This window comes from Ceratotherium simum, chromosome 13, assembly GCF_057802395.1.
Source record: "Ceratotherium simum simum isolate JZ-2026a chromosome 13, ASM5780239v1, whole genome shotgun sequence".
Classification (NCBI taxonomy): domain Eukaryota; kingdom Metazoa; phylum Chordata; class Mammalia; order Perissodactyla; family Rhinocerotidae; genus Ceratotherium; species Ceratotherium simum.
The window spans coordinates 51883676-51896927 of record NC_141912.1 but is presented as its reverse complement, the minus strand read 5'-3'; the positions used below and the strand labels follow the sequence as shown (position 1 = coordinate 51896927).

The 13252-nt window shown below is 41.6% G+C and overlaps 1 protein-coding gene across 1 annotated transcript in view; it reads right to left on the bottom strand.

Moving 5' to 3' along the window:
* Nucleotides 1–1602: 1602 nt before the first annotated feature.
* EFHC1 (EF-hand domain containing 1) overlaps nt 1603–13252 on the bottom strand; it is a 62485-nt gene continuing 50835 nt past the window's right edge. Inside the window, exons 10-11 of the mRNA XM_004424025.3 lie at nt 3828–4038; nt 1603–2416 (exon numbers count right to left, since the gene is read on the bottom strand). Coding sequence (XP_004424082.1) covers nt 2345–2416; nt 3828–4038 — 283 coding nt within the window. The 3' untranslated portion in view covers nt 1603–2344. The remainder of the gene's footprint in view (nt 2417–3827; nt 4039–13252) is intronic.

Below are 13252 nucleotides of genomic sequence, written 5' to 3'. Positions count from 1 at the left end.
CTCACAGAAAAGGTGCCCTGGGAGAGAGCGAGCCAGCCTTCAGGCACAGGCCACTCAGAGGGCCCTGACCCAGATTATGACTTTACCAGCCGCAGAAATAAGACTTTGCCCTTTTCCCGTTTCTACCCCTCAACCCTCCCCGACACTACAAAGGTCATAAACAGCAGTATGGCTGAGTGGGGGCGAAGGGAGCAGAAACCGGAAGAAGAAACAAACCCACCACACCTGCCCCACCACACACGCTACAGGCTTCCACGCTTGGGGCGGGACTGAGCTGGGGCAGGCAGGATAGAGCTTAGTATTTTTATTTTAGACTGAAATGGACTTTTAAATACCTAAAAATTATTTTTTTTATTGTGAAATTTTTGGTGTATATTATTGTTTATCAGTCACCATGTTTAAGTGCATCCCTCCACCCCAGAGCCCCCTAGCCCCTGGTAACCACCAAACAGTTCTATCTGTGTGTGTGTTGGTTTATCTTCCACATATGCATGAAATCATGCACTGTTTGTCTCTCTCTTTCTAGCTTATTTCACTTATAATACCCTCCAGGTCCATCCATGTTGTTGCAAATAGGACGATTTTGTCTTTCTTTAGGGCTGAGTAGTATTCCATGGTATATATATACCACATCTTCTTTATCCAATCATCAGTCGAGGGACACTCGGGTGGCCTCCATGTCTTGGCTATAGTGAATAATGTTGCGGTGAACATAGGGGTGCATAAGCCTCTTTGGATTGTTGATTTCAGGTTCGTTGGGTAGATACCCAGTAGTGGGATAGCTGGATCATAAGGTATTTCTATTTTTAAAAATTAGTTTTTTTAACAGTTTTTAATAGTTATGAGTGACTAGGGAAAACCAAACAAAACCTGGTTATTCTTGAGATATCAACCTGGAGCAGAAAAGGAGGAGTCACCTAATGCATGTGCAGCCCTCTTCAGAAGCTGGTAGAGGTGGCTTGGCTCATCAGGAGAGGAAAAATCAAGGGACGTTCTGCACGAGTTCAGAGGGCCAGGCGTCCGGGTCCTATGTAACTCCATCCTCGTTTATACCACTTGTTAGGTGGCAGGGAGGAGTCTGAGATGGCATTTATTAAGATGAAGTTGGTGGCTGCCTTCACCTAGGGAGCAGCCCTGCTTCTGAGAACTCTGTCAGCTCATTAGAAAACCAGTCACTGCTACTAGTCTTTTCCTCCCATCTCAAGGCCAGGCTCTCTAAATGCAGAGTTTTTCTAAAAAATTTTTTTTTACTACAATCTACATCAAGAAATACATTTTACATCATGACCCAGTAAATACATACTCAGTTGAAACAGAAGTTTCACCCTACTTCTGTTGGGTGAAACAATACATACCCTACTGTGTGTACACACTCTGATATTTTCTCTTCTATTCCACTTTTTAAAAAATACAGGTCCTACTTATGGCCCTAGCACCACAGTTTGAAAAATGTGGTGTATTTCCCTACAATACTAGGGCGAGCAGGCAGTTGGGGGGTGAGGGCATTGGTACCAGCAATACTGGGACTGTGTGCTTATTTCCAACAACCCAAATGATGCTTCTAGCAAATGCTATCTTTCTTCCTGCTCTTAATCATTGTAAACCTGTATTAGGGTTCTCCAGAGAGACAGAACCAATAGGATGTATATATAGAGAGAAAGAGATTTATTATAAGGAAATGGCTCACGCAATTATGGAGGCTGACAAGTCCCAAGATTTGCAGTCAGCAAGCTGGAGACCCATGAGAGCGATGATGTAGTTCCAGTCCAGTCCGAAGGCCTGAGAACCAGGAGAGCTGATGGTGTTGTACAGTCCAAAGGCCAGCAAGCTTGAGACCCAGGAAGAGCCGATGCTTCAGTTTGAGTCCGAAGGCAGGAAAAAGCTGATGTCACAGTTCGAAGACAGGCAGGAAGAATTCTCTCTTACTTGGGAAAGGGTCAGCCTTTTTATTCTATTCAGGCCTTTAATGGACTGGATGAGGTCCACCAACTGGGGAGGGCAATTTGCTCAGTCTACCAATTCACATGTTAATCTCATCCAAGAAGGTCCTCACAGACACACCCAATATAGTGTGTGACCAAATATCTAGGCACCCATGGTCCAGTCAAGTTGACACATAAAATTAACCATCATGACACCCCCACCCCTTCCTCCCTAAATAAGGCACCAATCTTAGCTCCTACAAGACCCAGTTTAATTTAGACTTCAGTAGTAGGGAAACAGAAGAACCAAAAAAGAAATACAATTTCAAGAGCTCCGTAAATGCTTCTATAAAGGGTACAAGGTATATTTCAAAGTGTAGGTCCAACCTCAAAAAACTGTACTGCATTCTCTCAGCAGCAGGTCAGTTGGAGAAAGCACGAACAAAGTTATAGTAGTCGATCTTGTCTTCTCCGTGAGAGCACATCCTGATTAACTGCAGAGAGAGCAGAGAGAGCAGTGAGACAGACACGCAGGGCTGCCCTCTGCTTAACTGCAGCGCGCTTATTAATCATGATCCCCAGCCTTTGTACACCAGCTCCGAGTCTTTATATCCTCAGTTGAATTCTGAAATGATCCTGTGAAATGATCCTGTCAGACATCATCCCCATCTTACACTTTATGAAATCAAAGCTCAGATGGAGTGAGTGGCCTGCCCAGGATTTCAGGACTAACATTTGTATTTATAAGGACATTGTCATTTCCAAAGCACTTTTAATTTTTTTTATATTCAAATACAAGACTTTTCCACCCACTTTGTGCACAGTAAGACTCTTTAAAATAGCACGTTGCTGTTATCACAGCCTAATACCTAGTAGAAGAACCTAGTTATGTCACTGCTCAAACCACGTCCCCTGAAACTCTGCTGTGAGTGGTGGTAGACTGATCTGCTCTGGTGCCTTCATGACATGTGCAAATCCATCCCACCCACGCCTTTCCTTGCCGACTTCCCACTGATGGCAATTCCTCTCTCCCATATCAGGTCACAGATAGTACAAATGACTTAAAAATCAAAATCTGGGCATGCGGTCATTAGAAATTTGGGAAGCTAAATGGGTGTTTGGCCACGTGGACCAATACCTTTCTATCTGCCTCCCCCGCTCCTTGCTAATGTTCTGTCTACAACAAATTCTTGTCTCTACCCTAGTCACTCTAGGCCTACACAAAAGCCTTCTCTACATGAGTCTTAACTTCTGAACATTCTTTCTGCTCCAAGATCTTTAAGAAGGTCTACAGTAGCACCTCAGTGTTCTTAATCGGTGAGAATGTCTCAGTGGTAATAAGCCACAGTCGTTGGCAATTGTGGGAGAAACTTTGTTCTGACTTTTAGGGAAACCCTTTTTATAATAAAAAAGGCATGAAACGCCCTCTTCAACTCATTCAGTGAAAATTCTAGGAGGAGAATGTCTGTGTCGTTCCTCCGTGTGCAGCTGGCCATGTGTCCCTGGGCAGCGGTCATGCCCTCTTCCATGCTGGCCCTACTGATGGGCTGTGACAGGTGTCAAAGGCTGCCCGCCAACATGTTCAATCCAGCTGCCTTTGAGTCCCCCTTGGCAGCTGCCCCTCCATAATCACCTCTGCTGCCCTCCTTCTGCCCCGATATGTTCACCAGCCACTCTGTGCTGTCCAGCCCCACACCCCCTTAAAGAGATGCCCTGCAACAGCAACTAGAGAGGAACACCAGTGCTAGCGTCAAGGGGAAATACTATAATTGGGATAGACTAGGAGATCTGATTTCACCACCCTCGATCTTCCTCTGTTAAAACGAAATACACATGCAACTGCCTTCAGGAGAGAATGAACGGCACTCAGCCTCTGCGATCCACCCAGGAGTAACTCGAACTGACCTCCTTGATCAAGGAATCATCAACTGGGACGTTAAGAGAGTCACAGATTTTAAAGAACATCTCTTTGTCCACATATCCTGAAGCTTCCTTGTCATAAACTTGAAATGCCTCACGAATGCCGTCTTTGCATGGATGATCCTTCAGCTGCTTCTGGATTGTGTCTATTAATGCTTCCAGTTCTTGCACGCCTGGATCCACTTCAGTCTGCTTGCTGTAGAGAAAGGAAGAAAATGACTGGACAAGGTATTTATTCTTGACCTATCTTGGTGACCAAAGTTCTCACTTGGTGAAGTCGGGGAAGCTTCTAATGAGAAACAGCTTTGATGCTGAGCAGCCCAGTAACTGAACACTTGCCTGCAGGGGCTGGCTGATGGCTGACCCCCACATCAGGAAGGCCTGACTAGGGGCAGCTTTTGAACTGAAGCTCAGCCTCCCCTGCTGCCATCTGTTAAATCACTGCACCACAAGGAGCAAAATCCACCACCACCGCCGCCCGAGTTCCTTGTTTGTGGGGTCACACGACTGCCTGGTAATGCCATTGCAGACCTACATCCTCCATGTTACATCGTCTAAAAACAAATGTCTGAGTTTAAAAAATATTTAACTGTAACTCTGCAGTCAGGAATCTCTTGCATTTTTAACATCCCCTCTCCGATTTCACTCTGCATTTTGTGGAAGGCTATCTATGGAAGTTAAGAGACTGCCCCATGTGATGGGCTGAGAAGTTTAGGCCTAGTATTTACTGAAATGAATGGAGACTGGTAACCCCGAGCATTAGGAAGAGGGAGGTCTATCCCTGCAAATCACAACCAAGAGAAGCAGAAGCCTGATCTTTATTTCCTCTGAACATGAAGGTACAATTATAAAATTAAAGAATTTTAGAGCTGGAAAGGATTCTCTCATGTTTCATCCTCATAAATCCATTTGGGAACAAAATGAGGCCCAAATAAACTCAGTAAGCTCTCCTCCCTTTTTCAACGATGAGAAAACAGACTCAGTGACTTATCCCAGATCTCATGTCAGAGGCAAGACCAGAACAGACACCTCACTCGCGTTCTAACGTGTTCTCTCCAGTCCGCCCAACCACCTCTCAATGACCCCTCTCCTTCCATTCGTGCACAATACCAACGCACTAGTGCTTCTTTGTTCCTAGTTTTTCTTATACATAATATTTAAAACAGTTCACTGTTTCAAATAGCCTTTTCACTCATTTCCCTTTTTACCTGCTGGTGATTCTTGCTGGAGGAGGAATAAAGTGGTAACCTTTCAGGAACAATTTGGAAACATGAAGCAAAAGCCCAGCAAAGAATTTCAAATAATTTATCCTAAGGAAATAATCAGAAGTTGTATACAAAGACACATCTATAAAGCTATTTTGAGACAACCTAAATGTCCAAAAAATTGTCCAAAAATCAGGAATTGGTTAAATAATATACACTGCAATCAGGCAATATAATAACACAGCATTGACAATGTTGCAGAAACCGTAGAAAGATAAATTGTTAGTGAGAAAATTAAGGTGCACAACTGTGTGTAGAATGCTACCTTTTGTGTAAAAGTTGTGGAGGGAATGGGAATATCTATTTAAATTTGCTTATATTGTGCAAAGAAACTCTGAGAAGATATTCAAAAACCCATGAAAGAGGTAGTTACCTACAGAGAAGGGAGGATAACAAGTAGGCAGATGGAAGATGAGGTGGGAGCAAAGCTTTTCATTGGTCCCTTCATATATATATATAACCCACGTGAATATAACACCTACTCAAAAATTATCAGTGCCCCATAAAATATTTCACGATATCAGAAATGTTCATGATATACTATACAGTGAACAAAGCTGGTAAAATGTTATTACAGAATTATTTCATTTTATATACATATTAAAACAAAATATTAGAAGTAGTGATCTCTGGGTTATGGGATTTTAAGAAATATTTTTGCTTATTTCTATTTGTATTTCCTAAATTTGTACTCCCTTAATGTTTTTATTCTGGGCATGTATTACTTTTGTAGTAAGACAAAAACAACAAAAATTGTAATAAGACTCTCCAGTGTCAAAATGCTATCTGGCATTATTTATTATAGAAGCAGAATATGTTTATCTGATGGGTATAACTCCAACCATATACACTAAATTATGAATGACTGCCAGGGAGCTATTTTAGTGGCAGAAAGCAGTCAAACCTCAATGTTCCGTATCTCCCCAGGAGTTAGAGCCAGGGAGCATATAAATTTAAAATGTGATCATCCAATCATTTCGTGAAAGAGAAGATAACTCCTGTTCCCTGAAGAAGCCAGATACCCATACTGCTTCATACAACAGGGGACATGCCCGCGGCAATCTGCTGCCTTTGAGTAAGATGGAGTCAATTCAGAGAGAGCTTGCAACAGGTGGTACTAATGGAGACAGAGCTAGTTAAAGTTACAGCCCCCACACTATTGTGAGGCCCAAGCCACAGCCTGTTGTGGGGGAGAGCTGCAAGACCCAGGGTAAGGTTTGTTCCACAGGTTAACAAGGGAACACAGGGGCTGGCTGGTAATCCATAACAGGGACTACCAACTGAGAGAGGTGGCTGGATTCCCAACATGCTAGGTGCAGACTCCGTGAAGGCCCTCTAATGCCCCTCCTTTACTTTCCATAAACGCAAACGTGAATTTTATAGGGTGATTCGTCTCTCACAGGCAAGAGAGACGTCATGGTCTTCAGTCCACTCTTAGAATATTTTCCTACAAGCACTCGGGCAAAGCCCTCCGCTTAGCAAGAACTAAATGGAATTCACATATTTTCTTAAAAAGCAAACAATCTTGTTCTTTCTTTATTACAGTTTTTTTCTTTTGTTTTTGGTGGTGGGCAACTCTTTGATACCAACAATGTGCTAAAACTCTAAAGTGTGGCCATTTCGATCGCAGAGGTTCAGCGTCGACCCCTTGGCCTAACCTTATCCTTGATCCATAATCCAGGGCCTCCCCTTTGCCCCAGTGAAGGTAAAGCCACTCCCAGGACAGGCAGTCATTTGCCTAGAGCGCTTCAGGCAGTCAGGGAGCTGAATAAGAACATCCCCGATTTCTGGGTGCTTTTCTTTGGTGAGGCAGAACAAATTGTAGTTAAGAGTACGGGCTCTAGAATCTACCTGGTTCAAAATCTCAGCTTTGCCACTTAAAGACTGCATGATGTTGAGTAGATTCTTAACTGCTCTGTGCTTCAGCTTCCTTATCTGTAATACATTAGTTTTTAAGGGAAGCCACCTCATAAAGATTGTTGTGAGAATTAAATGAGTTATTACATATAAAGTACTTAATGCCTGACATAGCAGACACACACAAATGTTAGCTTTGAACAAAGTTCATTTGACAGTCCTAGTAGAAATAGTCATTCACTCATCTAACAACTATTAATTGAACATGTATGGCTCAATGCTAGCTTTAGAATAAACTGTTGAGTGTAACAAGGAACCTGTTTTTAGTAAGGATCCCTGCTCTCCAGAAGGGGAGTTAAGACACAGACTTTAAAATCGCTAACAGATGGGAGAAAAATGACCATTACCATTTTTTTTGTGTGTGTGTGAGAGAGATCAGCCCTGAGCTAACATCCATGGTAATCCTCCTCTTTTTTTTTGCTGAGGAAGACTGGCCCTGAGCTAACATCTATTGCCAATCCTCCTCCTTTTTTTTCCCCAAAGCCCCCCAGTAGATAGTTGTATGTCATAGTTGCACATCCTTCTAGTTGCTGTATGTGGGACGCGGCCTCAGCATGGCTGGAGAAGCGGTGCGTCGGTGTGCACCCGGGATCCGAACCCGGGCCGCCAGCCGCGGAGCGCGCGCACCCAACCACTAAGCCACCGGGCCGGCCCGACCATTACCATTTTAAGAGAGGTACAGAGGATGAGAGGATCAGGAAGGGCTGATCTAGGAGGTAGCATTTGACCTAGGCCTTGAAGGATGTGAGGGCTTAGACCTGTAGAACGAAATAAAGGAACTGCAGACAATGGGAACAGCCTGGAAAAGTCATGAAGAAAGGAATGCTTGAGGTTAATATAATAAACCTGTTTGTCTGGAGGGCAGAGTGTGCAGAAAGGTAAGCTAGAACTCTCAGTCAGATGGTCATTTGGAGCCACACTATGGAGGTTCTTGGATATCAGACTAAGAACTTTAGAATTTTGTTTTTAAGTGATGACAACCTCTTAAAAGTAATATAATCAAGAAATCAAAGAGAATCAAAAGGGAAATCAAAAAATATTTTGAAATAAACAAAAATGGAAATACAATATACCAAAACTTATAGGATGTAGCAAACACAGTTCCAAGAGGGAATTTTATAGTGATAAATGCCTACATTAAGAAAACAGATTTCAAATAAACAACCTAACTTTATATTTCAAGAAACTAGAAAAAGAAGGAAAAAACTAAGCCCAAAGTTAGCAGAAAAAAGGAAACAATAAAGATCAGAGCAGAAATAAATGAAATAGAGACAAGCAAAATGATAGAAAAGATCAACAAAACTAAGCTGTTTTTTTAAAAAGATAAACAAAATTGACAAACTTTTAGCTAGACTAATTAAGAAAAAAAGACAGAAGACTCAAAATCGGAAATGAAAGGGGAGACATTACAACTGACACCACAGAAATAGAAGGATCATAAGAGACAACTATGAACAATTATATATCAACAAATTGGATAACCTTGGAAAAAAGGATAAATTCCTAGACATGAACAAACAAAAAATTCCTAGAAACATACAACCTGCCAAGACTGAATCATGAAGAAATAGAAAATTTAAACAAATCAATAACAAGTAAGGAGATTGAATCAGTAATCAAAATTCTAACAACAAAAAAATACCCAGGACCAGATGGCTTCACTGGTGAATTCTACCAAACATTTAAAGAAGAATTAATACCAATCCTTCTCAAACTCTTCCAAAAAACTGAAGAGGAGGGAACACTCCCAAATTCATATTGCAAGGCCAGCACTACCCTGATACTAAAGCCAGACAAAGACACTACAGGCAAAGAAAATTACTGGTCAATATCCCTGGTGAACATAGATGCAAAAATCCTCAACAAAATACTAGCAAACCGAATTCAACAGAACATTAAAAGGATCACACACCACGATCAAGTGGGATTTATCCTTGGTATGCAAGGATGGGTCAACATACACAAACCAATATATGTGATACACCACATTAACAGAATGAAGGATAAAAATCATATAATCTCAATAGATACAGAAAAAGCATTTGACAAAATTCAACATCCTTCATGTAAAACTCTCAACAAATTAGGTATATAAGGAATGTACCTCAACATTATAAAGGCTACATATGACAAGCCCACAGCTAACAGCAAACCCAATAGTGAATAAAACAAGGATGCCCACTCCCGCCACTTCTATTCAACACAGACCTAGCAAGAGCAATTAGGCAAGACAAAGAAATATAAGGCACCCAAATAGGAAAGGAAGAAGTAGAATCATCTCTGTTTGCAGAGGACATGCTCTTATATATAGAAAACCCTAAAAACTCCACCAAAAACTGTTAGAACCAGACAACGAATTCAGTAAGGTTCCAGGATATAAAATCAAGGATATAAAATCAGTTGAAAGAGAAATTACGAAACTATCTGAAACAGAACTTAAGAAAACTTTTATTTGCAATAGCATCAAAAACAATAAAATACTTAGGAATAAATTTAACCCAGGAAGTGAAAGACCTGTACATTGAAAACTATAAGACATTGATGAAAGAAAATGAAGAAGACACAAATAAATCTTGTGTTCTTGGATTGTAAAAATTACTATCGTTAAAATGCACATACTATTCAAAGTGATCTACAATAGTATGTAGATTCAATGCAATCCCTGTCAAAATTCCAATGGCATTTTCCACAGAAATAGAAAAGAAATCCTAAAATTGATCTGGAACCACAGAAGATCCCAAATAGCCAAAGCAATCTTGAGAAAGAAGAACAAAGCTGGGAGTGTCACACTTTCTGATTTCAAATTACATTACAAAGCTACAATGATCAAAACAGGATGGTACCGGCCTAAAAACAGACACATAAACCAATGGAACAGAATAGACAGCCCAAAAATAAACTCACATATTATGGTCAACTAATCTTTGACAAGGTAGCCCAGGATACACAATGGGGACAGTAGAGTCTCTTCGATAAATGGTGCTGGGAAACTGGATATCCACATGCAAAAGAATGAAACTGGATCCCTATTTTATACAATTCACAAAAATTAACTCAAAATGGATTGAGGGCTTAACTGTAATACCTGAAACTGTAAAACTCCTAGAATAAAACATAGCAAAAAAGCTCCTTGACGTGGGTCTTGGCAATGATTTTTTAGATACAACACCCAAAGCACAGGCAACAAAAGCAAAAATAAACAAGTGGAACTATATCAAACTAAAAAGCTTCTGCACAGCAAAGTAAACAATCACCAAAATTAACAGTCAACCTACAGAACAGGAGAAAATATTTACAAACTGTTCTAGTCCATTCGGGCTGCTGTAACAAAACACCAGAGACTGGGTAGCTTATGAACACAGAATTTTATTTCTCACAGTTCTGGAGGCTGGAAAGAGCTCTCTTCCTGCTTCACACCAGCACCTTCTCACTGTGTCCTCACATGGTGGAAGGGGGCTTGCCAACTCTCTGGGGCCTCTTTTATTAAGGCGCTAATCCCATTCATGAGCGAGAGCTATGATCACCTCCCAAGGCCCCACCTCTTAATGCCATCACGTGAGGCATCAGGATTTCAACACATGAATTTTGGAGGTACACAAACATTCAGGCCATAGCCATATATCTGATAAGGGGTTAATATCTAAAATATATAAGGGACTCACACAACTCAACAGCAAAAAAACCCAAACAATCTGATGAAAAAATGGGCAAAACACCTGAGTAGACGTTTTTCCAAAGAGGACACACAAATGGTCAACAGGTACGTAAAAAGGTGCTCAACATCACTAACCATCAGGGAAATGCAAATCAAAACCACAATGAGATGTCACCTCACACCTGTTAGGATGGCTACTATCAAAAAAAACAAGAGAGGGGGCCGGACTGGTGGCGCAGCAGTTAAGTGCGTGTGCTCCGCTGCGGCGGCCCGGGGTTCGCCGGTTCGGATCCCAGGCGCGCACCAACGCACCGCTTGTAGAGCCATGCTGTGGCGGCGTCCTGTATAAAGTAGAGGAAAATGGGCACAGACGTTAGCCCAGGGCCAATCTTCCTCAGCAAAAAGAGGAGGATTGGCAACAGATGTTAGCTCAGGGCTAATCTTCCTCACACACACAAAAAAAAGGCAAGAAATAAGTTGTCCAGGATGTAGAAAAAAGGAACCCTGTACATTCCCACCAACAGTGGGAACTGATGCAACCATTATGGAAAACAGCCAAAAAATTAAAAATAGAGCTAACATATGATCCAGCAATCACACTTCTGAATATACATCTGATGGAAACAAAATTAGTATCTCAGACAGACATCTGCACCGTTCACTGCAGCATTACTCACAATAGCCAAGTATGGAAACAACCTAAATGTCCATCGACAGATGAAAAGATTTAAAAAAATGTGACACACACAGAGGAATATTATTCAGCCATAAAAACGAAGGAAATCCTGCCATTTGTGACGACATGGATGAACCTGAAGGACATTATGTTGAGTGAAATAGCCCAGATAGAGAAAGAGAAATACTGTATGATCTCACTTATATCTAAAAAAAATCAAACTCATAGAAACAGAGTAGAAGGATGGTTACCAGGGGCTAGGGTTTAGGGAAAAAGGGGAGATGTTGGTCAAAGGGTACAAACTTTCAGATATGAGATGAATAAGTTCTGGGGATACAATGTACAGCATGGTGACTACAGTTAATAATACTGTACTGTATACTTGAAATTTGCTAAGACAGTAGCTCTTAAGTTTTCCCTCCATACACACACAAAATTAAATGGTAACTATGTGAGATGATGGATGTGTTAATTAATTAATCATTTCACAAAGTATATCAAATCATCACATCGTACACTTTAAATATATACACTATTTGTCAATTACACCTCAATAAAACTGGGGGAGGAGGGAGTATGATGAATTCGGAGCCAATTTCGAATGGATGGCTGGTCTGGTAACAGTGTGTGACGTGGATTGAGGAGGAAAGAGAGTGGAGGTGGGAAGATGAATTAGGAGGCACTGTGGAAGCCTAGGCAAGCAGGCGTGGGAGTGTGGCAGGCACTGGTGGTTACCTGCCCAATATTCATCCTCTTCTTCTTCCTAATAGAGCCCTTCTTTTGTTTGGAGCAGCAATTAGGAGTGGCTGTGTGACACAGCCCAGACAATGAGATGTAAGCAGAATTTGCTAGGTGGGGCTTCTGGATAAGCCCTTCAAAAACAGGAAAGACATGGTGAGATTGGCTTTTCAGTCTTTTACCCTTTGTCCTTCCCCTTCTTCCCGCCTGGAATACAGACGCAATGCTGGACATGGAACACTCACTTTGTGGGCACAGAGTAAAAAGCATGAGGACAAAAACTACTTGCTAAGGACGTCTGAGGAGAGAGAGAGAAAAAGTCAGGGCTCTGCTGGCATCGTAAAGCCATCTCACCAGCCGGACTGCTTCCCTCCAGACACTGTGTTCCAGGAGAAACATAAAACTCCACTGGGTTGAGCTAATGGAAATTTGTTTCTGTTGTTATTGTTGTTGTTGTTATGTGCAGACAAATGCAACTCCTAACTGATTGAGTGCTTTAAATTAGGAAATGGTGGTGGGAATGAAAAGGAGAAGTCAGAGGCAAGAGATATTGTAGAATAAAGTAAAAGAAATTAGCAGCTTATTGAGTTGATGGAAAATAGAAGAGGTCAAAGGAATCTCCAAGGTTCAAATCAGGGTAAATGGAACTCTGATGTGATTAGGAGAAAGAGGCGCTAACAGTTACTGCTTGTCTCCTGCGTGCCAGACACCGTGCTGGCGCTTTACATATGTTATCACAGCTTGTTGTTACCACAACTCGATGAGGCAGATGAACAGGAAAAAGGAAGAGCAGGGGTGCCAGAAAGATGAAAACGACAATGGTTTCATTTTTAGTTGTGCCAAGTGTGAGGTACTGGTGACACAGCCAACAGGCAGACAGGCATCTAGGAATATTATCAGGAGAATGGTCAGGATGGAGAGCAACTTATTTAGCCACTCTGCAGGTAGATGAGATGAGATTTCAAGAGTTTAGAGAAAGCAAACAAGAGGACCAAAATCAGGACCCTGAGAAACACCAACCTGGGAGACAGAAGTAGGAAGAAGATACAAAACAAAGAACAGGCTTCCGGAGAAGCAGGAGGAGTATGCGAGACTCTGACTATTAGAACTCAAAAGAAAGGGTTTCAAAACGAAGGGGGTAAGGAGTGTTATATTATAG